Source organism: Ruditapes philippinarum, unplaced genomic scaffold (genome assembly GCF_026571515.1).
Source record: "Ruditapes philippinarum isolate M1 unplaced genomic scaffold, ASM2657151v2 ctg1051_1_1_1_1, whole genome shotgun sequence".
In the NCBI taxonomy this organism is placed as follows: Eukaryota; Metazoa; Mollusca; class Bivalvia; order Venerida; family Veneridae; genus Ruditapes; species Ruditapes philippinarum.
In genome coordinates, this window is record NW_026856855.1 from 122,361 (window position 1) to 149,756 (window position 27,396).

The 27,396-nt window shown below is 34.1% G+C and overlaps 1 protein-coding gene across 1 annotated transcript in view; it reads right to left on the reverse strand.

Annotated features, from left to right (window-relative positions):
• Positions 1-27,396, reverse strand: part of LOC132747924 (mucin-2-like) — a 33,975-nt gene that overhangs the window by 4,070 nt on the left and 2,509 nt on the right. Inside the window, exons 5-43 of the mRNA XM_060737455.1 lie at positions 26,813-27,200; positions 26,239-26,528; positions 25,286-25,882; positions 24,498-24,885; positions 23,925-24,214; positions 22,970-23,566; positions 22,182-22,569; positions 21,609-21,898; positions 20,655-21,251; positions 19,587-19,890; positions 19,170-19,318; positions 18,769-18,903; positions 18,210-18,345; positions 17,710-17,811; positions 16,435-16,661; positions 15,736-15,874; positions 14,699-14,904; positions 13,873-13,989; positions 12,747-12,903; positions 11,708-11,820; positions 10,862-10,937; positions 10,341-10,499; positions 9,331-9,477; positions 8,376-8,531; positions 7,731-7,781; positions 7,148-7,312; positions 6,897-6,975; positions 6,448-6,599; positions 5,844-5,952; positions 5,046-5,092; positions 4,543-4,704; positions 3,917-4,087; positions 3,380-3,499; positions 2,435-2,567; positions 2,173-2,216; positions 1,783-1,858; positions 1,128-1,324; positions 707-874; positions 114-272 (exon numbers count right to left, since the gene is read on the reverse strand). Of these exons, the coding sequence (XP_060593438.1) occupies positions 114-272; positions 707-874; positions 1,128-1,324; positions 1,783-1,858; positions 2,173-2,216; positions 2,435-2,567; positions 3,380-3,499; positions 3,917-4,087; positions 4,543-4,704; positions 5,046-5,092; positions 5,844-5,952; positions 6,448-6,599; positions 6,897-6,975; positions 7,148-7,312; positions 7,731-7,781; positions 8,376-8,531; positions 9,331-9,477; positions 10,341-10,499; positions 10,862-10,937; positions 11,708-11,820; positions 12,747-12,903; positions 13,873-13,989; positions 14,699-14,904; positions 15,736-15,874; positions 16,435-16,661; positions 17,710-17,811; positions 18,210-18,345; positions 18,769-18,903; positions 19,170-19,318; positions 19,587-19,890; positions 20,655-21,251; positions 21,609-21,898; positions 22,182-22,569; positions 22,970-23,566; positions 23,925-24,214; positions 24,498-24,885; positions 25,286-25,882; positions 26,239-26,528; positions 26,813-27,200 (7,981 nt within the window). The remainder of the gene's footprint in view (positions 1-113; positions 273-706; positions 875-1,127; positions 1,325-1,782; positions 1,859-2,172; positions 2,217-2,434; positions 2,568-3,379; positions 3,500-3,916; positions 4,088-4,542; positions 4,705-5,045; positions 5,093-5,843; positions 5,953-6,447; positions 6,600-6,896; positions 6,976-7,147; positions 7,313-7,730; positions 7,782-8,375; positions 8,532-9,330; positions 9,478-10,340; positions 10,500-10,861; positions 10,938-11,707; positions 11,821-12,746; positions 12,904-13,872; positions 13,990-14,698; positions 14,905-15,735; positions 15,875-16,434; positions 16,662-17,709; positions 17,812-18,209; positions 18,346-18,768; positions 18,904-19,169; positions 19,319-19,586; positions 19,891-20,654; positions 21,252-21,608; positions 21,899-22,181; positions 22,570-22,969; positions 23,567-23,924; positions 24,215-24,497; positions 24,886-25,285; positions 25,883-26,238; positions 26,529-26,812; positions 27,201-27,396) is intronic.

Sequence of the window (27,396 nt, forward strand, 5' to 3'; positions counted from 1 at the left end):
GATTAATCGTATATCATATTTCACTTTTTATGTAATGAATTTTGGTAATTTTGCTACTCCTTATAACAATGAAATATTCATGAATACGTATTTGTATTATATTTATAACTTACTGTCACACTCGTGCTCCAAGCAAGATTCTGTTTCTTGTAAGACCTTTGAACAATCGTCACTGTTGGCGCCATTTTCGTATTCACGTGCACGTGTCCTGGTTCCTCTACCGCACGTGGTAGAACATTCAGACCATACACTCCAGGCGGAAACCGTACAGCCTGTAACACATAAACATACGAGACGTGCAAAAGTTTATGATTTCATTGGTATTTAGCAGTGATTTTTTTTCTTCTCAAACTTTTGCAATTTTAGTAATATTTTATATAATTATAACGTCGAAGATTACATTTGTACATGTATTAAGTCAATCTGTGATCTAATGATTATTACATCTATACGCATCCCTCTCAGTTTTTTAATTATAGCTTTACAAAATAATCTTCAATACAATTATAGGCTACATTTATATTCTATTATAATTATCGTTTTAGGCTTTTCTAGGACATCGTTTCTAGGACACCGTGGTGTTTGTTGAACAGAACAGATATGTATACACAACTGGTGCATTTTATGTTTTAATTATATTGTTACTATTATGATATCCTGCAATTCGTTTGACATTACTCATACATGTAATTCTTATAATACTCACAAGACACATCACTGTTGCATGGTTTATTGTCAGAGTTACGTCCCTTGCATGGTGCGCCACCACACTGAGGAAGTGGGTCATTACATTGCCTGTATCTATTGGTTACGCCACCATCGCACGTTCTACTGCACGTGCTCCACGAGCTCCATTCGGACCAGTTACCGTCAACTGAAAGGAAATAGTGAAGTATGAATAAAACATAACTATTTTGTTAACATATTGCACCGGATGTACTGTGAAAACTCGTCACATATTTTGTATGTAATGTAGAACATGATAAATAACGCTATTCCGTGTGACCTGAATTAATGCTATCTCCGGAAATGACGCAATTGGTGAAATTAAAACAATTGGTGAAATTCATACGCGCATTAGAAGGTTAGAATATTGCGTGGGACAAAAAAGTAAGATATATATATACCAATGGCATGTGTATCATTTTCACAAAGTTCTCCCTTTGTTGTGCAGTGGCAGACTTCACAGCCTTCTTCTTTAGTGACGTCACCAATGTGATACGGTTGGCCACGAATGACGCAATCCGCTGGACATGGTTTTCTCGGACAATCTTCTGTGTCAACCTTCTCACCACATGTGTATGGATCGCCATTCATCAAAATTCTACAGCATGAATGGAAAAATTTTATATATATTATGCCCACTAATAACATAATTGCATAATCTTAGGCCTACATATTTTGTAATAGATTGAGCTTAAGCTCTATATTTCAAAGCAAGACTGAGATTCTGATTCAATGAATTAAACTTTTGTATCTTAAAGCTCTGATATTATGTTACATATTCAGGAAAACAGGTGCCTTTTCCCCAATTCTTTAAATATATTTTCTGAAGAATCAATTCGTAGGTAGGTACACACAGAATGGTTGCTTATTTATGTCAATGTCATGCACATTACTTTTCAAGTAGCGGAACGAAAAGTTCAAAAGCATGTCAAAATTACGTGTTGTATTTTATAACCGGAATTATCGTACTTTTGATTTTTTTGCGTTGTCACAAGATAACCAGTAAAAGAAATACACCGACTACCGTACGTTAAGACTTTAGGAATCATAATTTACCTGTATCTGTTCCTAGTAGCCTCGCCACAGGTATCACTACATTCTCCCCATGGTCCCCAGGTCTCCCACTCACAACCTGATGAATTAAGAGAGTAAAGAAATATATGAGAATTATGATCAACAAGGGAATTTTTTTTTTTTAAATCTATTCCAAATCAAGTTCTTTTCCGTTGAAATAGTTGTTGTAAAGTACTTTCAAAACTGCATCGATCAACTTAACTCTAATGCGAAAACGTAAACCACCCTATATTTCAAAGCCTTGGTCTTATTTGGTGATTTTAGCATTCACATTATTTCAATGTTTTTCCTTTTATTAATAACTGAATCAATATTTCATTCGCGCTTATTTTCATTGGTTTAAAATGCAATAAATAACTTATATAAACTTACAGTCAGGATCTTTATGGCAGTCCATTTCTCCGTTCTTGCAGACGCTGTAATTCAAAGAAAATATATTTTTATAAAATACATTGCACATATGAATATACAATCTGTATTTCATAGTTTAACTTAAAACATAAACAATCAAATACATTTCCGTGAAATTAGCAATTAGCTTATAATATGTACATGTAGAATAAAAGGCACTTTAAATAAGATTAATTTGAAATTAAAACAAAAAATGTTATAAAAATATTCGTTATTGGCTCACCAAGTTTCACAGGGTGTCTTGTTAATTTCAAAGCCTGGCAAGATAACGTTTCCGTCCTCGTCGTAGCACGGGCATTTCTTCTCTACTATGCATTCACCGTCGTACAATACCTCACCGTCGGGACATGTACAACCTTTGAAATAAAGAATAAAAACAGTTTTAAACGTAAGTTTGATGCAGTTACAATTTTAACCTTCCAATTGAGTACCAACAAGCCTTTTGCTAGCCATTTTAGGAAAAGGTACCTAGCTCAGTTTGGAAAATTTTGTGTTGTTAATTTGCTTAATTGGAGAAAATATTTGATACCTCCTTTATGGTCTTTTGGTTAAGTATTTTGAATTGCGCAAAATTGTTTATTGATATATCATTCAGATAAAAATTCATTAAATTTTGAGAATGAAATGTGTGGAAACATCTGTCTGATACCATACTGGAACAACTTCATCAAAATAGTCATTTTATATATGTTTACATTAAACACGCATCAGAAATGTTCTAAAGTTCGGCACAGTAACGCTTTTTATCACACACCCGTGCCGATTTTGCGACTCCGTAAAAATGGTATTGCACGGCCGTGCATATATTTTGACGTGACGTCATTAGCGTTGTGCAAACATAGTGTAAAGACGCGCTGAATGTTAGCGTTATACTATAGGCGTGTCAATGTAAAATGATTCTTATTTCACTTAAAACGGTCTTTATTTTGGTAATGTGATAAATAGAATATTAAATTCGTGTAAGTTCAATACTGTATTTATTGCACTCGTTGAATTAAATAATATTATGCTCGCCAGAGGCTCGCATAATATCATTTTATTCAACTCGTGCAATAAATTCAGTATTGAACTTACACTCATTCAATATCCTCTATTTCACGCACCGTTGCTTTTAACGTTCTTAGACTTCTTTTATTTACATTAATTCTAAAGCATATTCTATTTATACCTGGTTCACATTCGTCATCTTCGTCTTCAGTGCACGTGCCGAGTCTTACGTCCATACACGTGTGTGGACATCTGTTGGCACAATTGCTCCATACCATATTATGGTCACACTGAGCTGGGGCTATAAGATAAATATATTTAAATTTTACTAATGCACGAGTTGCTAATTATAGCCGTTTGGCACGTGTTTGACAAGTGATTTTTTATGAATATTTCTTTTGTAACATCTTTTCGTGTAAAAGAAACTATAAAGAAATTATAAAAGTCTTTTGAATCAACTGCACTAAAGTTTGCCGTTATTTATGTCACATCAACACTAATCATAACGTGACATTAAACATATTCAGTGACATAATATTTAAATATTGAATATTTCAGTCACATTCGTTTGAGTAAGACTTATAATAAATAAAGTACACAATTTTAAAAGTGAAAGTTTCATTTATCCCAAGTACGAGGTCCCACAACCACTCAAACACCTCTCAAATCAAACTCCTCTTAAGTCAAAAGCATAAAACATATGAATAAAATTACTTACTTGTAACACACGGGTTTTCGCACGGTTTTGTCTCCACAGCGTCACCGTAACAGTTGCTGTTTGGCTGTATATTACACATCCTGTTTCTCTGTCTCGTGCCGAACGTGCACGGTGCATCCGGTGTACAGTCACTCCATGACGACCACGTGTTCCATTCCGGAGGCATGACGGCTATTAACAAAACGTGCAAAAGTTTTTTCCCGGTTTATTTTATTTTATATTTTTTGCAGTAAAAATGTAGAAAGATGTTAGAATCCTTACAGAAAATTCTTTTTTCTAAAGAAACTATAAAAATCAAAGGCATTTTTAGGCACATTTATTATACATGTATATAATATGTATAAACGTGTGATAAATGTAAAAAAAATAAAATTATTACATGCGTTCTTTTGGGATGTTCAACGATAAAATACAAAGCAGTAGAGCATACTTTTAAGAAGTTGAAACACTGATCTTCTATAGATACATGTAGTTGGTCAAATTGACATAAAATTTTTTAGTCGCACAAGCGATATAGGTTGAACAACCAAATGACATGCCGTAACTTTTCTACTTTCAGACCAAATTAGTTTAAATATGTCATTTTTAACAATATAAACAATAGAAAACAAAACCCCACAACTTACTCGGACATGGGTCAAGGTTACAATCTTCTCTCTCGGTAAGTACAGGCTTGCATTTAGATGCACGTCTAGAACTGTCCTTCAAACGGCGAGTTCTCTGCCTTTGACCAACATCACAAGATTTCGAGCAGTCTGTCCATTTACTCCATTTAGAGTATGTGCACTCTGAAAAATAAACAGTCGACGTTACTTAAAACGAACTCGTTAATGACGAATTATCGCTATAGCGAACTAAATCTGAAATCCCCGACCAATTTCTTCTTTATTTCATATTAAATCAAATCGCTTGATACTTGCTCACTTTAAACGAATAATTGGATGTAGCCGATATAAATAAAAGTTTGTTAACATTTAAGAATTTGTATTAGAAGCACAATATCTTTAGTATATCTGTTGTAAGCTGTTCTTTGTAAGAAATTCTTTTTCATATTTTATTTAGGCTTTTATAACTCAGTGGAGTTCCTTTAACTGTTTAAGGACTATTCTTAATATAAAAAGCACTTTACCTTCGCAATCACCAACTTGGCAGTCAATCATACCTTCGTCGCAGGTACTGAAATAATACAAAATAATTTTGTATTTTATACAGAATGTATTCTAGCTCGGTTATGTAGGACGTCATAATCTTACAGACACGCTGTTTGTTCAAACGATGAATAAAACTACGTTTTGGATACATTGGGTAACAAGTTCAGCTACAATGGGTAACCGGTTCAGCTACTGTGGGTAACCAGTTAAGCTACAGTGGGTAACCAGATAAGCTTCAGTGGGTAACCAGTTCAAACTAATAAAGACCAGGACCAGCTTGAAATTTTTATGCATGTTCTGCATTGTTTGCTATGCAGTCAGTACTTTTGAATTCGTATTGAATTTTCCCTTAATATGATGAATGGGTTTTGTCCTGATTGTAAGATGGATATGTCCATTAAAGACTTCCATTGACGAAAGGGGCAAATGTTCACTTTAAATGAATAGCCTTTTACCAATGAAGATTACATGTGACCATGTTTTCGTACATTTTGCACGGGTTTCGAAATCTTCGAACCTAATGATTGGTAGGCCTAATTAAGTTCACTACACAGAGACACTTATTACTTAATGTTTAACTTAAGCTAAATTCAACAAACGCGAGTTCTGTAATAGCATGTATGATATTTTCAGAATTTCTTTAATTTAATTGCCAGGTAGAATATCTGGGCAGTTTTTAAGCATTAACGCTGTTAATCTGTACAACCTGACAACAACGTGACAAAACCTGACAACAAGTTTAGTGTTTTCGGCAAAATTGTCAGGAAATATCTTACCAGTTGCTGCAGTCCACGTGTACAACGACGCCATCTTCGAACGTATCATCAATAAAGACATCTTCGTCTGGGCTTGTTGGACCGTATGTTCCATCACTTTCAACCCAACCTTTAGAAAACAGTAATATTGACACAATATACTTTCATTTATTTCAAATTGTTACCTCCCTTTTTGCTGTAAGCCTCCACTTGCATGGCAAAATGGTGCATGGAAAATGAGGAGTAAATATTGCATAATTATACTTATTTCTGGAGTGAAGTTCTTTTGTTTCGTTTGACAAAAAATGAATCTTTACAAAACGTATAAGTATATACTGATACAAATTTGGAAACATAAACTCTATAAATTAAATGATTCAATAAATAAAAATAATTAATAACATAGGATAAGTTCATATTCTTTTCATTTTACTCTGTTTCTCAATTATTTTTAACATGAATATGTATATTTTGATATAAAAATTGTCCTGTTTTGAAAAAAACATAAACTCTTACTTTCTATGGATATTACACTGAGAGCAATTCGGACAAATTAATACTTTTCTAATAAAGAAACTGGGAAAAATAAAGGAAATCCAGATCTACAATGAATTTATCAATTTACCGATTTGTTCAGACGGTTCGTAGCCAAATATGTTTTCAAATCCAGTCATAGTAAATGTACATTCACATGGCCGTTGAGTACAAATCTCCGTATCAACATCGTCTCCTGGACAAGGGTCTTGACCTGGTGCTGGTGCCGGGCTGTCACATGCTCTGAGTAAACAAAAATTGATAAGATGTGCGCATGCGTAAATTCAGGTTTATTTATAGTAACCGCCTGATATAAATAGGTTCGATTTGTTTTTTTTAATCTAGGCTCAAAATATTTTTTATTTTATGATAAAACACGGCTGTTAGCTTAGCTGTTTGCCCAATTTTGAAATATAACAATTATTTTCAGAATTAAAAAAAAGGTATATAACAAATTTTAGTAAATGGAGTTTGCAATACTAGGGGAGTCAACTGGTTTGAATAGATGTAAAGTAGTTATATAAGACAAGAGTGTGTTACCTTGATCTAGTTCGCATGCCTGTGCCGCAGTGGACATCACATTCTCCCCATGGTGCCCATGGAGACCAGTTAGGTGGACCTGACATACAGAAACATATAGTTTTATAAATGGTATTCATGTTTAGCCTTTACTTACTTAATTTGTATAACTGATACGATTAGCCCTATTCAAATTAATAACAGTCCATTCCAGGTCTAAGGAATTTCAGTTATAACTTTACTTAAATTTGAAGTTTTAACAATCTGTTCACCTTGACAATCCTTCTTTTTGCATGCTCTTTCTTGCTCGGCGTTTCCTGTACATGGTTTGCCATTAGGTCCTGGGGCAGGATCACTACACTCCCTGTATCGTGTCTCACGACCTTCACCGCATGACCTTGAACAACGTGACCATGGTGACCACGAGCTCCATTCACCTGAAAAAAAATGATGAAATTATTTTAAACACTGAATTTAACACATAATGACAGGCAAAATGCAGTCTATGCACACTGGTATGACAAAAACGCCTTACTCTATTTGAAAAAGCGCAATGTAGTGATATGGCGTTTGTTACATGAAAATGTTTCAAGGAAAGGCTTTTCATTGATTTAGAATGGCAATAAATTAACGCGGCCATGATCTATTTTAAACACATGTTGCCACATCTTGGAAGAGGGCCATCCAATCTCTATAAGCTTGATTCAATTCTGATGCATGAACCCTTACAGGCAACCTCTCAGCCACAAGGTGAGGAATTGTTATAAAAGAATATATTTCTGTTCAAGGCATTTCTATACCTCTTTATATCTCATATAGATAAGAAAACTTATAGAATATAGGAAGTATTCATACCGTCTGGGCCGTATGGTGTAACGGAAGTTGTGTAAGATGGAGTTGTTTCAACTGCAATGGAAACAAAACATATACATATGCATATGAAACCAGTTTATTTATGGTCTAGGAAGAAAAAACCTATAAACCATCTTTTATAGTACATAATATTGACAGTGTAACAATTAACTTCCTAGGAAACGAACTAAATTGTCAAAGAAAATATCTTAACCGCACATAAAAAGAGATTTACTGCGAACGATTCCCGGCCTGAATATGAAATAGATTTGTGTCAATACACCTTCCAATGATAAATTCAATGTCATTCGTTTACAAAGAATTCATTTTAGTTCGATTGTTATTCGACGTTATAAGCTTATAGACACTTTCGAATCTGTTCATGGAACCAACCAGTACTAAGCAATGAGTGTAAAGTTTCTTGCTCAAGGACACAACGACTTGCCCCTGACGGGGGTTGGATACATGCAGCTAGCGATCATACATTACTAGTCCGACACCTGAACCACTCGGGCCATATCGTCAATATTGCTGAATACATAAATAAGGTAACATGAAATATCTAAACAATAGGCAAGAATAATATGTAAAGTAAGTTATAAGTTTTAATTAATTGACTCATTTGTGTAAAACTGGACAACAATGTACCTTCACATGGTCCTTCGTTACATCTTCTTGTGTCCGAATCATCCTCCGAACAATCTCTTTCTGGGTTTTTACTTGTGCAGGTACGCGTTCGAGTCTCGACGCCAGCACCGCAGGTCTTTGAACAAGAGCTCCATTCACCCCATTGTGTCCAGAAGTCTAATAAAACAATGTATATAGTTGATAGTAATGCTTGTTATTGTTAAAAAATACTGTGTGACGTCATGATGTATGTTTTATAAAGTTTCAACATTGACCATTTGACTGTATTATATGCTGATTTGTTATACGTACTGTGTACGCATATGCATACAGCCCGGATGTACGTATTTTCTGAAGAAAACTCTTGTTACTTTTGCAATGAAGGATAATAAAAAAGTTAAGGCTTTATAAGCTGGCAAATACTTGTTTGATGCAGAAAATACGTATACATTGTGCCATTCTAATTTGCTATTTCAATTTTGGAATGTAATAGGCCTGTAAGGAAATAATACTAAGTTATTCTTTATTGCATGTAACGAAATCAAAAGCAAGCCGTGTGCAAAACATTTTCCCGCGCAAGCAGTTCTTATATTCAATAAAAATTAAGATAACATGTCGGTAACTGCATCGAAAACAAATTTGCATTGTTATCAAAGATCGATATGGTACCATGTCCCCTTAATGTTTATATGAAATTATGTAAGCTACCAAAGAGTTCAGGATTAAATTTAATCTTCGTTTCTATATTTATAAATAAAGCGCCAATGCAAACACGAGAATAAAAAGCTGTTTTCCGAACTGATATACTATGTACGAAAAGCGACGGAGTTGACCGAATCTATACCAGCTTTTGAAATAACATTTATATACCTTGCTATGAAATATATCTCCTTAAGAATAGAATATCATTTATGAATTTCATGCTGAAATATTTAGAATGTGTTGAAGTAAGCTTATTATGTACAATATACATTACCTATTGGCCTACAACAAGCACCACGGGTTGATCTTGGGTACAGAACACATGTGTCGTTCTTCTTTGGACATTTCTGGTTAGTAAAACCTCCGCAGGTAACTACGTCATCATCGTCATCCATTACTGGGGCGTAGCCCATGTCACATTCTATAAAAAGAGTGTTCAACCTTAAATGTCTTCGCTCTACCATTTGGCTTTTTAAATTCAATGATGTCAAACTACCCTTTCATAGCTTCCCATGGCTTAAATTTGCCATTATTATCTTGGATTCAACCATGACAAAATGATAAACTCCAAACATTCAGCGAGTACGATATTGTATCAGAATGCTCACAGTATCGCAAACTAACCAATCAATTTTACATTTTGCTCATAATTATGTTCTTCAGATGTGAGAGGGGAGAAACAGGCGCGATGAATTAAAGGTCACCATAGTATACATGTTGGTTTTTTTTGGGGGGGGGGGGGGGGTTACGTCACACCACCAACAAAGTATAGGTCATATGTCGACGTTCCAGCTTTACTGGTGGAGGAAGATCTTAGGTGCCCTTCCGTGTATTATTTCAGGCAGGCACCTGAGTAGAACCACCGACGTTCCGTAAGCTAGCTTGGTAGCTTCTTCACATGAACGAATCCCTGGCGGGATTCGAACCCACAAAGGTGAGGGGCAAGTCGATTTTAATTGGATAACCGTGACGATTTTATAATCTTTATACACCGCTGCAGTCGATTTCAGAATTAATTTCAAGTAAGTTTCTCTCTAATAAAGAATGTTTGCAGTATTATAAATTCGTTACACAGATTCTTGACAGGTTATATGGGGCCGTATAAAACATTTATATGCAAAATAAGGACTTGGGTTATATTTACAAGCAATCGTTTATATAAGGCCATATAACATATTATAAATCTATATAACTTAAAACATTTCTTGAATTAGAAATAACCCCAAAATCATATCAACCCATATAAACATTAATAGTAAAAATAAAGCAAAAAAAAATCCATACTGTCGCATTCGTCTGGTCGGTCGCACTCCATGGTTTGAGCAGACGGACCTCTGCAATATTTGCCGCCATATTTTGGTTTCGGGTTGTCACATCGGCGTACACGTGTGATTGTTCCTTGGCAGTTACATTTGCTCCATGGGCTCCAGGTACCCCATTCACCTACATGTACGGAAGTTTAGATTGATATTTCGTTTACATAAATACAGGTACATGTACATGATTACCCTTGTAGTATATTTATATGAAGAATGGATAAAGCCCATACTCACAACAGTATTATAATATACGTAATAGTATATAGTCACATAATTGTTTTTGTTTTCCGAATCTTGTATATTGCATATATACTACATCGAAATCACATTCATATGACTATGGACGTGTATGAATAAAGTTTTGATTGAAAATTTGAATAATTAAGTGTCCTTGTTCAAACTATCTTGAATTAATGACTGCTTGATAAATTCAAATTGCTAATTTGACTTTGTTTCTGATTGATTAAGTTTAAATGATTTACTTACCGTCTGGTACAGATGGTGTGGTGCCACAATTATCTTCGTCCGTACAATCAAAGCAGTCACAATTGCCATCACATATCTGTACAATTTTAAAACAAACTCAAAGTTTAATATGGTTAATGATAAATTGACGAATTATAAGGCACATAAGGTATAGTCACTATTAGATTGAAAAAATATTAAACGTAAGAGACTTTTTATAGCATCGTTGGCGCCGACGGAGTACGGTGAAGAACGGCGTCAACCCGATCACGGGAAGAAACTGCTGTGAGGAATTTAGGACGGCATTACAGACATTATCACTGTCGGAAGTGTTATTCGCAATGAATATCGGAACCTCTGTCTCTTTTGTAATATATTTTTTTTCTATGCAGACGAATATCAGGCTTAATCAATAGATACACAATCTGCAGACGAAATTGTTACGTGAAATGGATACTTGATAATTTAAAGATCCTGTATGTTGTGATCAAAGTGGTAAACCACAGTAAGTGAAGTTTTATATATGTAGAATCTACATAATTATGCAAATAAAACTTATATTTTCAAACATCAAATAATATGTAAAAAATGTACTGCAAATATTTGTGCATATTATATGTAATCATTTAAATATATGCATTTATTTCTTATTATAAAATTTGACTTAAACTTTATAGAAAATAAAGTTTTTATTACCTCCCTTTATTTACATGAAATATTAAATTCGGTGATATCTTTATAAATAATGCTTTTTGGAACCTACGATATTAATAAATTTTAATTTGAGCATCATATTTATTATTTAAAACCATAAAAAATTGTGTTACAGGATCTTTAAAAGAAAATGATAAAATTTGTAGTATTTACCTCATCGAAGGATAAGCACGTGGAGCCTTCGTCACACATTGACGCACAAACTTTCGGCGTTGTGGGAGATGTTGGGGGAGCGGGGGTTGTTATTTCCGGTGTAGTTGTAGATCCTATAACAAATTCAAAGAAAAAAAATAAAACTGCGTTTCGTTTATTTAAAACGCGGTGATATTTGCCTCTCTCAAATCAGAGACATAGATAACTATCTATGTCTCTGCTCAAATATATACAATATATACATTAACACAAGAATGTTTGCGTTAGATTCATCAGGTACAAATGTCCGCAAATGTTACTCTTCCAAAATTTATTACATCATATATTAAACTGTACGAGCATTCCTTTGATTTTCGCTATCGGCAAAAAAGCCCGCATAATAATTTGTATGGTTACAAGAGCCCACTCTTGCCTGAAAACAATGTACGGCTAGCTAAGAGACATAAGAATAAAATCTATCATGCCAGCGTGCTTAAAAAGCTATTTAAAAAGTGAAGATAGTAACTTCTGGAACTGTTGGTTATTAAAGAAACATCATGCCTCAGAAATCCATAACTTCTTTTAATTATTTGGAAAGATAAAACGGGTGTTCAGTAATGTCTTAACAATGGATTTAGAGCAACAGCTAAGACAGTAGCACTGAATGTTTAATTGATAAAATCAAAGTAGTATTTTGATTTCCATACAAACTACTAATTTGCTATTATTTTAGTGCTCGCGAACAGAGCAGAAAAAGCAAAAAGGTAGTTCCATTTAAATGGCATATGAGGTACTTTTGGAAACCGAAACTGTAACAAGGTTTCAAAAGTTTTCTGGAAATAAAGCTGATAACATTTCAGGGGCAATATGGTTATTTAACCTTTGCCAGCAATATTCCAACAGTCAGACTTGGCTTTATACTGTAGGTAAGTAAAATTTTGTGTTTTTTTTTTAATTTTGATAAAATTCTAATTATTAACGGACAGATAAATCCACTACCAGTACACAAATTTAGTAAGTTCAGGTTTTAACTTTCTTGTTTATTTAGGTTTAAACTTACTTGTTTCTTCCTCGTAACAGGCGTGTATTTGTACGTTGCTGATTTGAGGTTGTGTCTTCTTTATAGGCTGTACGTAGATATAAATCTTGTCTCCAGTTTGGCCATAAAAGTTGTAGGTGATGTGTTTATGGTGGATTGGTGTGTCGCATTTGATTTTCTAAGGTAAGTAGATACGATATGGTTAGAAAAAATCGTGTTTATGCAAAATTAAGTCGTTAGGGTGCATTCGTTTTGTTATGCATATTAAAGCTGTATGCCTCAAGATGAGATAAAAGTATTTCAAGATAATTAAACTTGAGAAAAATGCACAATGTTATAAGATTTTAAGAACAGTTAAGAAAAAGATTATATTAATAATTCAAATTATACGTGCGGTTTTTTGTCTGATTTTGCAGTATTTATCACCTTTTTTCGTCTGTGTTATTCACCCAGTAAAGGCTATTTTTTTTTTTCGTATTTCACATTTTTGGTAATTTAAGTGGATTAAAAGTACCATTTGCAGTGTGCAAATTTTACTGTCGTTATTCACTTTACAGTATTCTACCTTAATTTATTTAAATGTTTGAAAAATTTATCTGAACAATCGATCAAATTTCTATGAAAACACGATAAATTCATTTAGATATTCGAGACATTTGAGCTGCGTCACGACAAACGCGCAGTCTGATCAGGATCCATGCTGTTCGCTATCAGTTTCTCTACTTGTTATAGAGTTTGTAAGCGAACAGCATGGATCCTGATCAGACTGCGCGGATGCGCAGGCTGGTCTGGATCCATGCTGGTCGCAAACGCATTATGTTGGTTTTGTCGTGACACGGCTCATTTATTAGTTTTGTTCTGGTTGTTGGTCTTACGGCGCACCGACACAGTTTAGGTCATATGGCGTCAAACAGGGAAGATGATTTCGCTAACCTCGGGTGTTACAAATATTAAGCAACACTAGAGGTCAAAACCATCTCACCTGCTGGAACTAAGAAATGCATAGGATCGAATTTAGTTGCCTTTTACGGTCATGCATGGTTAAACGGCGGTTGAAATTCTGACGCTCAACCCGTAAAGGCAACCCCGCAGCCACAAGGGGAAGAAATTCAGTCAAAAGTTCGATAAATAACTAAGATATACTTACGTCGCTCGTATCCACATTCTTATCATTCTTGGAGTATAGGGCGATTATTACTGACCTAGAGAATCGCGTTGTGAATGACACTTGGTAAACTGATGCCTTTCCGTTCTTTGCCTTTATCTTAAAACAAAAACAAAATCAATCACTCTTTTTTTATAATCATTTTGAAATATTATCTTTGAAAATAATGTTCAAAGATCAATTTAATACTGAATACATAGAACTCATATATTTTAAACCCTGATCCTTGTGGAACCATTGAAAGAGATTATGTTTTGTCATATGTATAATTTGTTCCCGAGGTTTACAATATTTACCTCCCTTGCCAAAAGTGGCAGCCATTTTGAACGTGAATATTTTATTTAATATAAATGACAAAGTATAAAAAAAATCAATAAAAACAGTTGCTTTCGTTAAATTGTCAATTTTTTATACAAAAAAGGGATATATTACTATAGCATCAATAAGGTAATTTCATTAAGATGGTGAGATTTTCATTTTATCTTCAACATATGATATGTTAAAAAATGACCCCAAAATTGCGGCCAGGGGAGTACATATTTGCTATTACACATGTATATATAGTAAGGCTATCCTGCACGTCCGTTAAAATCTGTTCAGGCCCAGTATTATCGGTTGCTCATTTGTTGTATTTTGTTATTGAAATCCACTAAACTTTTATTATACTACTCTATATTCACATTTTTGCAAATCCTTTACACACATTCCGCAGGTCAAGGGTTAAAAGTGATATGTGACATGGTGGCATTGACTTTTAATACATTTGAAATAGGTAACCTTATGTTTGTGTATACTTCTTTCAACATACCTGGAAGAATACAAACGGTGAAACTTCATTATCTCCCTTTTTCGGAGACCAGAAAGAGTCACTGCCCTTTAGGGCCATTATTGCGGTGGCTGCCGGCATTTCGGAAGAGGAGCCGACGATTACATCGTCGGAGTCGTACTTTATCACTTTCTGGTCACATGTAGGCGGTGTTGATCCGGTGGTAGAGGAGAACCCTGGTGTGGTGACTGAAAGTGTGGCAAAATGAATTTTAAAAGTGTGGTAAAATAAAATACTTCAATAAAATATTACACATTCATATAACGGAATAATAGTTTATAAGAATACATTGTAACGGTATGGAACTGTTTACTAAGTGCCTTATAACTAAATGTACATAATAAAACATATTTATTGGAAAGCAAATAAATTAAAATTTTTCACGGCAGAACATGTGTTCAATGTATTGTTATGTAAAATATTTTTTTTTTCTGATTTTTTAAAATTTATAATGAGTATAGTTGCAATGCATTGCTTTATGACAAGCATATCATTTTCAAATTATATTGCATAATTTTATGGAATAGGAACGCGATTCCGTGTTACGAATAAGTATTTTCTGTTCTGTTTAAAATCTATTTTCAAACCAAGGCTAACTCGTAATATATAGAGTTTTCCTCTACACCAATTTCAATTGGTATGATTAGCTATGCTTCTCTACTGAAACGTATGTTTCATTGCTGTTATACTTCGCATTTCTGATTGTCATACCATTTAACTAGTCTTATTTCACATTATTTAGTACAAAAATATCTTGACGTGAGTGCGTTTTTGTATTTTATAATATGGTATTGGAAAAGTTATCTAAGAAAGGTATATCGACTGCCGAGTTCTGACATACCGGAAAGAGCATGACATGTGACCGGAAGAAACATAACATGTGACCGAAAGAAGCAAACAAAGTGACCGGAAAACGCATGACACGTGTCCGGAAGAAACATGACACAAGACCTGTAGAAACTATAACGTGCAGTTGGATAGGAAACCGGCGACATACCTATATCAAAAAGTAAACTTACAGACGTCAAAGCAGGCCCAAATGTTGATGGTGATGAAGATGGGTTCTGTGGGCACTAACTTTTCTACGACAATGATGATGACTTGATTTGCCATAATGCCACTAGGCAGTTGAATTGGTTCATCTGATACTGTTATTGACTATGGAAGAAAGTGAATCATTTATAAACATGAATAATACAACATATAGCATATTTTCTTGTAATGAAAATACGATAATATTTAAATTCTGATGGTATCCTTCATATTCGAATACCTGACAGCGGGTTTAAAGCATCCTAAATTTTCAATCGAGTACATCCTTTTCGTTTTTGGTTGTCTGCAAAGCGTCCCGTCAAACGGTAAGTTCAAACATTTATTATTTTCCTATGCTTTTCCTTTTAATACGCGCATCTATTAAATAACGTCCATGGAACTTTTAACTATAACACCGTTTTGAAATCGTACCTGGCGGCGCTCGCATTATGTATGCGTCACTTTATGATTTAACCTTACCACAAGCGTGTTTTCAAAGCAATATCTACTTTTGATTTATACTTATCTATAATAAAAGAGATTTTTCTCAATCTGACTCAAGTTCAGATCTTTTTACATTTACAAGCATAGGTCAATTTAATAGCTGATTTTTATCAGACTGGCTTGTACTGTACTGTACTTGTGTAATTTCTCGCTATAAATTTAGGTATACATAAAACTCTTACCATTCCTCCCATATATGGTATAAGATTAGTCTCTCCTGGTAACATGATCATGATCTGGATCTTTAGGATGTTTGAATGAGTTGGCATAGCCAGTTTATCCAGGGCAGCACCGCCACTGAATTTTATTGTGATCCTAAGATGACTCAAATAGGATTTAGCAGGTCCCTTTGTTCTTCCAGGTAACAGCTGCTCGATATCCAAACTGTCATCGTTGGTCTCCAACGCTTCTATGTAACAAATAGACAAACACATAATATTTACATATACATGTATATATATTTACATAGAAATAGCTATAAACCAACAGAATATTGATAATACATATACGTACGGAACTGTCTATGTAAAGATAAGACAGGTACCTACTTAATTTTCATAGAAAAATTAATACGTATAATTGTTTAAAGGAAAACTATCTGAATACGCTGTAAATTGGCTATGTTACATGGAAGCATTGGTATTGCTTCAAACATATTCAAATGCTATGTTTCTTTCGATATTTTACTGAACAATTTCGATATTTTACTGAACACTTTCGATATTTTACTATCAAATTCTGTGATAAATGTTTAGTGTTTGACATTACAGTTCGGTAACGATTTGCGCCCGACTCAGAGGGGCATTGCATTATATTTCAATTTTATTTGTTCAAAACATTTGTCAAAATATAAGTATCAATATGCATATATTTCAGAAGTACATGTTCCAAAGGTTCAATACCCCAATCATAATAGTTTGGACTATGGTAAAAATAGGTTCAGCATAATACACACGATATGCAAAACATGTTCGAGTACACAACTGTTTACAGTTACAGTGCAATATTAGAGTAACGGAAGAATTAACCAGCGGTTGTCAGGGCAGACGTGAATATGAAATCTTTGGTACAATATAAGACAGATTTACCCTTCGGTAAATATTCGGTGTAAGAGAGTTCTACCCTTTGGTAAATATACGGTGTAAGAGAGTTCTACCCTTTGGTAAATATACGGTGTAAGAAAGATCTACCATTTGATGAATATAAGGTATAAGGCAAATCTACACTTTGGTAAATATACGTATAAGAAAGATCTACCTTTTGGTAAATATACAGTATAAGAAAGATTTTCCCTTTGATAAATACACGGTATAAGAAAGATCTACCTTTTGGTAAATATAAGTATAAGAAAGTTCTACCTTTTGGTAAATATACGTTATAAGAAGATCTACCCTTTGATAAATATACGTATAAAAAAGATCTACCCTTTGGTAAATATAAGTATAAGAAAGTTCTACCTTTTGGTAAATATACAGCTTTGTCAACCATGCTTTCAGCCTCACATGGAATACTGACTGAAGAGTACATGCTTGGTGTAGTGACGAATTCAGTCGTTGTTCCTAGAAAAAATCAAGAGTAATACACTTGAAAGATATACATGAAACAGCTTATTAATTAAAGACATTGTCGTAAATACATCCCAGTTTTTATATTGTTGACAATTAATATAAAACAAAACTTATTACCTTAAACGTGATAACTATGGACTTTTTGTAATATAAACGAGATCTCACAGCTTGTTTAGAATAAAGAATTAGAAATACTCTGTCACACATAAAAATGTAACAAAACAATAAATCATAACGTAATGATGATCTTGATAAACATTGCCGTAATTTCATAAAATAGACAAACCGACTCTACGAATAATACATCCGAATGCTCTAGTATCTCATTTTATCAGTATCACTTTAAATTCCCTTCGACCAACTTAATCAATTCAGCAAGTTTACTGTACCTGGAACGAAGCATCCCCAGATTTCGATAGATATACGTATTTCGTCTTCTTCGATGAACTTATCAACCACAACAATTACAACACGTGTAATAGGCACACCTACAGGCATCTTAATTGGCTTATCAGCGGGTACCGGCTACAAGTAAAAAACGAAAAACATATTTTTCTGATAAAGCTGTTTATAGATATTGACACTTTATATATCAAATATGTTATAATTTAATTTTATTACAATGAAAATCTATTCGCTTATGAAAGATTCAAGGTTTCAGCTATTTTATTCTTCCTTTGCAAGAAATACACCGCAATTTGTTCCTACTTTAAATTTATCGAAGACATTAGTTTCAACTGTTGCATGATTCTCAGCCATTTTGAACGTAGCTGACGGCGTGCATGAATGTCTTCTATTAATACCACAATTAAAGCAAATCTTGTAAAAAAAAAAGTTTGCAAGAATCATTTTTAATAACAACAATATTGATGGTAGCAATTATTCTTTAACTACAACAAGAACAAAAACCAAAAAATAAATCAACAACGGAATTTTAGAAAAAATAACCTTGTCTCCATTGATAGGTAGAAGCGAATTTCGCCCTTCTGGACTATAGTAAACTTTAACAGCCTTTATGTTAACGTTGTCAGGGAGGGTTACTCTGTCCAATGGAACTCCTTCACTTGGTAGGTCTATTGTTACCTGATTAACACAAAACATGATTTTAAATCCAGCAAAGTTATTGACAAACAATATTAATTTTCTTCGGTTCCGATACCTAACCTTTTTATGTTCAATACATAGAAAATTGCATTCTTATTTCATTCGAAAAATACGTCGAGCATTTTTACTAGAAAACGATGCCACCAAAATTAAAATGGCCCAAATATTTTGAAATAGGCGTAACATTTTCATTTAACTTTGTTGTCCTGTTAACTAAAGATAGAAAACATCATTTCAATTCTTACTTTGAAGTTTGGTTTGTGACTCCTTGCGGGGTTCTTGTGTTCCGGTCTAAGTCTGTTTATTTTCTCATTCACGTTCTTGTCATTCGTTTTGATGTTTTCATCGGGGATGTCTGAATGGCTGTCCATTCCTCTGCTTATGATGCAAGGCGCTAGAGTGTGAAAGAGAACACTTGATAAGTAATAATTGAAGGCTCTAACTAAAATAGCATAATTAAACCGTGAACTAAGTGACTTAATGAATGTTAATTAAATTCATTTTCAAAAGATATTTTATCAAGCAAAAGGCATTATTTTCTATGTCTTCCACATCTACATTCTTGTTAAGTGCAAAGCGCTAGATGAACTGCAAATATGAAAAAAAAAACACGTACTAATGAATATAAACTGTATAGTTTCAGTGACCGAAATAATACAGACCTGGTGTAGACGTTGAACTGGTTGCAGAACTAGTAGAACTTGTGCTCGTACTTATAGAAGATGTAGAGGATGTAGATACAGGTGTTGTTGACGTGGAGGTGCTGATCAGGGAAGAGCTAGTTGATGGCGTCAAGGTAAATGTACTAACTCTTGGTGTCGTCGATTCTGGTCCGAATTTAAAACATGCAAATATAGACACTTTGAAAGACATTGGCTTATTTGAAACCTGTCTGTTTACAGTAAGAACTATTTCTACAGCGTCAGGTTGTTGTGGGAATCGAACAGTCTTCTTCGGGTTCTCATTCTAAAAAAAAAAACACGATGTTTTAGGTGAAAGATAGATATATTTATTTTGTTGTACACGTCATGTATTATATGCATCCCGCAATAGTATTTAAATGCAAAAGTGACAATAGAATTATGTTAGGTACACAAACTCATACATCTAGTTTAGCATATTAAGAGCTTTGTTATACGTCTACTCGACAATTATTCTTTAATTACGCTTTAAGTGTATCAAAGTGAAAATTGCAACCCTTTGTCATGCTACAAACTATAAATTTTCGTTTTACAATAACAATTCATTAAATAATAAGGTTAAACTTGGGTAAACTGGAACATATGCAGACGGACGAGTTTGTGTAGCGAAGAATGTAAAACAACTATGTACCGTTTCATGAAACGCAATGTTTGGTTAACAAGGAACATGTATTTGTACGCGCTTAATAAGGAAACAGTAGTTGGAACTCAATTCTATCGAATTAATGGAAGGCATTAGAGATTATGCAGCATGTGTTTCACTTAAAACTGTCATGATAAAAGTTTGAAATACAAGTTTCAAACGCACATATGTTTGAAAATAATTTTAAAACTGTAGCCGTATGCTTGGTGACTGGTATTTATTGTTTCTTCGTTTATCATATCAATAGTATGCAGAACAAATCAGCTGCAAACAGTTAAACATCAGATAGAGAAACAGTAATCAAGTCATCTTTTTGATTTAGTGACCCTTTTAAAATGTGACCAAAAACATACTAAAACAACAACAACAAATGTATGAACATATACCTCAACAACTTCTATTTTGTTAGAACTTCTAGGTCGCACGTATGAAACAGTTATATCTTCAATATTCTTTGGCATGATCAATTCTAACGACTCAATCGGAATAGCAGGATTAAATAAGAATCGTACAGTAAAAGAATTCCTATCAACAGTAAATGGATTCTCTGCATTAGGTCTTAAATTCTCAGCACCTTGCGGTATACGATCATTATTGTCCCTTATATTTTCTCTTGGAATAGACTTTGGTCTATCCATGCCCTCCGTGACAGTACAAACTGTAGTTGGTGTAAGATAAACTGATGTCGATGTCGTGGACACTGGAGTTGTCCCTGTCGTGTATAAACTAGATGTGCTTGAACTTGTCTCTGGGACAGACGTCAAACTTGAACTACTTGTTGAACTGCTAGTTGAGCTGCTAGTTGAGCCGCTAGTTGAACTGCTTGATGAACTGCTTGTTGATGGAGTCACTTCCTCAAAACATGCTTTTATTGAAACTCTGAATTTCATTTCGTCTGCAGAAGGTTTCTTTACTACTTCAAGTAATATATCAACAGCTTCAGGCATACCTGGGAAGCGAACGATGCTATCTGGTGATTCTTTCTGTAAAATAAGTCAATTTAATAAATTGTAACATTTACAACGTTAATCGTCAACAATTAAGTTTGTTTCCGATTTGGCTCTACATTAGCAATGAGTGATTTACTTAAAACAATAGAACACATAATGGTATCAAAAGTCAGAGGAAAAAGATGTGGAATTGAATGATGTCATGAGTGCAATATATAAATTTCTCCATCTTCAATGAACAACTATACATTCCTATGTTCATATTCCTTTTGCAATATATTTCTATTCATTGATAATTATAATCCAAATGCAAATTCGCAGAAATTAAGTATATCCATGTTGTCTCCTTACATTTGATTGTGTGTGTAAGTATGTACAAAATAATTTTACCTTAACTACTACTCGTTCTTTTGATGCTCTTTCTGAAGGTCTGATGTACCAAACAGCAATCGATTGTACGCCAACGGGATTTATCAATCTGATCGATGCAATTCGTCTCTCCGGCATCAGCCAGAATTTGATAGTCATTTTACTACGTGTCACAGAAAATGGACGTCGGCTATTAGGTCTCAACATTTCAACGTCGTCTGGCACATTGTCGTTTTCATCTACTATGTTGTTGTTCGGGATCAATTGATCGTCATCCATTCCGTCAGATAGTTCACATATCGTTGTTACTTCTGATAAAACAAACAAAGTTTGTTGATTATCTTGTATAAAAACACCAGGAATGCTGATCAAATATTCGATCACGCGATCATATCATAAGTTTCCACAATTTAAGTGTAAAAGGTGTAACAAACACGTACATGTAATTGTTTTGACTCCTCAATCGGAATTAAATGTAATGAAGTTTACAAAAAATTAAATACAAAACCATGTCGAAAGCCGATGGAAAATGCAAATCAAGTTTGATTTCTATCAGTATACGGGTATAATGATCACATAAACTGATGTAAATACCTGCAGATGTTGAACTGCTCGAAGAACTAGTAGAAGTTATGCCTGGAGAAGATGAAGATGTGTAAATGGAGGAAGAAGTAACTGGTCCTGTAGAACTAGTAGACGTTATACCTGGCGAGGTTGAAGATGTATAAATTGTAGACGTAGTGACTGGTCTTGTAGACGTTGATGAAGTGCTGCTAGTTAAAGAGCTTGTTGTTGGAACAGAAGATGTTTCAACAGAGGATGTTGTAACTACAGGAGTTGTTGTTGTCGGTATTTCGAAGCAAGCAAATATAGCAACTTGGAACGACATTGGCTCATCCGAATCTTCTCTATTCACTGTGAGTACAACCTCTACAGCATCTGGTTGCTCTGGGAATCGCACGACTTTCTTTGGATTTCCATTCTGAAAGAATCCAAAAAATAGTTGCAAGGTTTTTATAACTTTTTTGCCTTTAATACTTTCAAATACATTTATGTTGCCATTCATGGCATTTACCTACTTTTTATTTTCTTTTATTAGGAGATAACAAGTTCTTTCATATGTAATGCTTTTATTGATATATATTGATAAGGATTTAATACATATTATTCCGAATGAGACTTTGTGACTTATCAGTCTCGCTCACTTAAAGCTATTGTTTTTGTATTATAATCGCAATTATCAAATGACAAAAAATAAAACAAAAACCGAAACTGACCTGTCATGAAGTTAAGGTATCAGATATTAAAATAACTTATTAACGCTGCAGTATCACTCATTGAACAATTTAAGGAAAAATATATATAAATATGTTCAAACATACCTCGACAACCGTTATTCTCTTATTATTTCTAGGTTGTACGTATAAAACTGTTATATCTTCAATATTCCTTGGCCTGATCAATTCTAACGATTCAACGGGAATAGCAGGATTAAATAAGAATCGTACAGTAAAAGAATTCCTATCAACAGTAAATGGATTCTCTGCATTAGGTCTTAAATTCTCAGCACCTTGCGGTATACGATCATTATTGTCCCTTATATTTTCTCTTGGAATTGATTTCGGTCTATCCATACCCTCTGATACAGTGCACACTGTAGTTGGAGTAAGATAAACTGATGTCGATGTCGTGGACACTGGGGTTGTTCCTGTCGTGTATAAACTAGATGTGCTTGAACTTGTCTCTGGGACAGACGTCAAACTTGAACTACTTGTTGAACTGCTAGTTGAGCTGCTAGTTGAGCCGCTAGTTGAACTGCTTGATGAACTGCTTGTTGATGGAGTCCCTTCTTCAAAACATGCTTTTATTGAAACTCTGAATTTCATTTCGTCTGCAGAAGGTTTCTTTACTACTTCAAGTAATATATCAACAGCTTCAGGCATACCTGGGAAGCGAACGATGCTATCTGGTGATTCTTTCTGTAAAATAAGTCAATTTAATAAATTGTAAGATTTACAACATTAATCGTCCACAATTAAGTTTGTTTCCGTTTTGGCTCTACATTAGCAATGAGTTATTTACTTAAACCAATAGAACACATAATGGTATCAAAAGTCAGAAGAAAAAGATGTGGAATTGATAGATCTCATGAGTGCAATATATAAATGTCTCCATCTTCAATGAACAACTATAAATTCCTATGTTAATATTGCTTTTGCAATATATTTCTATTTATTGATAATTATGATTCAAATGCAAATTCGCAGAAATTTAAATATATCCATGTTGTCTCCTTATATTTGATTGTGTGTGTAAGTATGTACAAAATAATTTTACCTTAACTACTACTCGTTCTTTTGATGCTCTTTCTGAAGGTCTGATGTACCAAACAGCAATCGATTGTACGCCAACGGGATTTATCAATCTGATCGATGCAATTCGTCTCTCCGGCATCAGCCAGAATTTGATAGTCATTTTATTACGTGTCACAGAAAATGGACGTCGGCTATTAGGTCTCAACATTTCAACGTCGTCTGGCACATTGTCGTTTTCATCTACTATGTTGTTGTTCGGGATCAATTGATCGTCATCCATTCCGTCAGATAGTTCACATATCGTTGTTACTTCTGATAAAACAAACAAAGTTTGTTGATTATCTTGTATAAAAACACCAGGAATGCTGATCAAAAATTCGATCACGCGATCATATCAAAAGTTTCCACAATTTAAGTGTAAAAGGTGTAACAAACACGTACGTGTGATTGTTTTGACTCCTCAATCGGAATTAAATGTAATGAAGATTACAAAAAATTAAATACAAAACCGTGTCGAAAGCCGATGGAAAATGCAAATCAAGTTTGATTTCTATCAGTATACGGGTATAATGATCACATAAACTGATGTAAATACCTGCAGATGTTGAACTGCTCGAAGAACTAGTAGAAGTTATGCCTGGAGAAGATGAAGATGTGTAAATGGAGGAAGTAGTAACTGGTCCTGTAGAACTAGTAGACGTTATACCTGGCGAGGTTGAAGATGTATAAATTGTAGACGTAGTGACTGGTCTTGTAGACGTTGATGAAGTGCTGCTAGTTAAAGAGCTTGTTGTTGGAACAGAAGATGTTTCAACAGAGGATGTTGTAACTACAGGAGTTGTTGTTGTCGGTATTTCGAAGCAAGCAAATATAGCAACTTGGAACGAAATTGGCTCATCCGAATCTTCTCTATTCACTGTGAGTACAACCTCTACAGCATCTGGTTGTTCTGGGAATCGCACGACTTTCTTTGGATTTCCATTCTGAAAAAATCCAAAAAATAGTTGCAAGGTTTTTATAACTTTTTTGCCTTTAATACTTTCAAATACATTTATGTTGCCATTCATGGCATTTTCCTACTTTTTATTTTCTATTATTAGGAGATAACAAGTTCTTTCATATGTAATGCTTTTATTGATATATATTGATAAGGATTTAATACATATTATTCCGAATGAGACTTTGTGACTTATCAGTCTCGCTCACTTAAAGCTATTGTTTTTGTATTATAATCGCAATTATCAAATGACAAAAAATAAAAGAAAAACCGAAACTGACCTGTCATGAAGTTAAGGTATCAGATATTAAAATAACTTATTAACGCTGCAGTATCACTCATTGAACAATTTAAGGAAAAATATATATAAATATGTTCAAACATACCTCGACAACCATTATTCTCTTATTATTTCTAGGTTGTATGTATAAAACTGTTATATCTTCAATATTCCTTGGCCTGATCAATTCTAACGATTCAACGGGAATAGCAGGATTAAATAAGAATCGTACAGTAAAAGAATTCCTATCAACAGTAAATGGATTCTCTGCATTAGGTCTTAAATTCTCAGCACCTTGCGGTATACGATCATTATTGTCCCTTATATTTTCTCTTGGAATTGATTTCGGTCTATCCATACCCTCTGATACAGTGCACACTGTAGTTGGAGTAAGATAAACTGATGTCGATGTCGTGGACACTGGGGTTGTTCCTGTTGTGTATAAACTAGATGTGCTTGAACTTGTCTCTGGGACAGACGTCAAACTTGAACTACTTATTGAACTGCTAGTTGAGCTGCTAGTTGAGCCGCTAGTTGAACTGCTTGATGAACTGCTTGTTGATGGAGTCCCTTCTTCAAAACATGCTTTTATTGAAACTCTGAATTTCATTTCGTCTGCAGAAGGTTTCTTTACTACTTCAAGTAATATATCAACAGCTTCAGGCATACCTGGGAAGCGAACGATGCTATCTGGTGATTCTTTCTGTAAAATAAGTCAATTTAATTAATTGTAAGATTTACAACATTATTCGTCCACAATTAAGTTTGTTTCCGTTTTGGCTCTACATTAGCAATGAGTTATTTACTTAAACCAATAGAACACATAATGGTATCAAAAGTCAGAAGAAAAAGATGTGGACTTGATAGATCTCATGAGTGCAATATATAAATGTCTCCATCTTCAATGAACAACTATAAATTCCTATGTTAATATTGCTTTTGCAATATATTTCTATTTATTGATAATTATGATTCAAATGCAAATTCGCAGAAATTTAAATATATCCATGTTGTCTCCTTATTTGATTGTGTTTGTAAGTATGTACAAAATAATTTTACCTTAACTACTACTCGTTCTTTTGATGCTCTTTCTGAAGGTCTGATGTACCAAACAGCAATCGATTGTACGCCAACGGGATTTATCAATCTGATCGATGCAATTCGTCTCTCCGGCATCAGCCAGAATTTGATAGTCATTTTATTACGTGTCACAGAAAATGGACGTCGGCTATTAGGTCTCAACATTTCAACGTCGTCTGGCACATTGTCGTTTTCATCTACTATGTTGTTGTTCGGGATCAATTGATCGTCATCCATTCCGTCAGATAGTTCACATATCGTTGTTACTTCTGATAAAACAAACAAAGTTTGTTGATTATCTTGTATAAAAACACCAGGAATGCTGATCAAAAATTCGATCACGCGATCATATCAAAAGTTTCCACAATTTAAGTGTAAAAGGTTTAACAAACACGTACGTGTGATTGTTTTGACTCCTCAATCGGAATTAAATGTAATGAAGATTACAAAAAAATTAAATACAAAACCGTGTCGAAAGCCGATGGAAAATGCAAATCAAGTTTGATTTCTATCAGTATACGGGTATAATGATCACATAAACTGATGTAAATACCTGCAGATGTTGAACTGCTCGAAGAACTAGTAGAAGTTATGCCTGGAGAAGATGAAGATGTGTAAATGGAGGAAGTAGTAACTGGTCCTGTAGAACTAGTAGACGTTATACCTGGCGAGGTTGAAGATGTATAAATTGTAGACGTAGTGACTGGTCTTGTAGACGTTGATGAAGTACTGCTAGTTAAAGATGTTGTTGTTGGAACAGAAGATGTTTCAACAGAGGATGTTGTAACTACAGGAGTTGTTGTTGTCGGTATTTCGAAGCAAGCAAATATAGCAACTTGGAACGACATTGGCTCATCCGAATCTTCTCTTTTCACTATGAGTACAACCTCTACAGCATCTGGTTGTTCTGGGAATCGCACGACTTTCTTTGGATTTCCATTCTGAAAAAATCCAAAAAATAGTTGCAAGGTATTTGTAACTTTTTTACCTTTAATATTGTCAAATACATTTATGTTGCCATTCCTAGAATTTTGTTACTTTTTGTTCTATATTGTTTTAAAAATTACAAGTTCTTTTATATATAAAGCTTTTATTGAAATATATTGATAATGGTTTAATACATATTATTCTGATTGA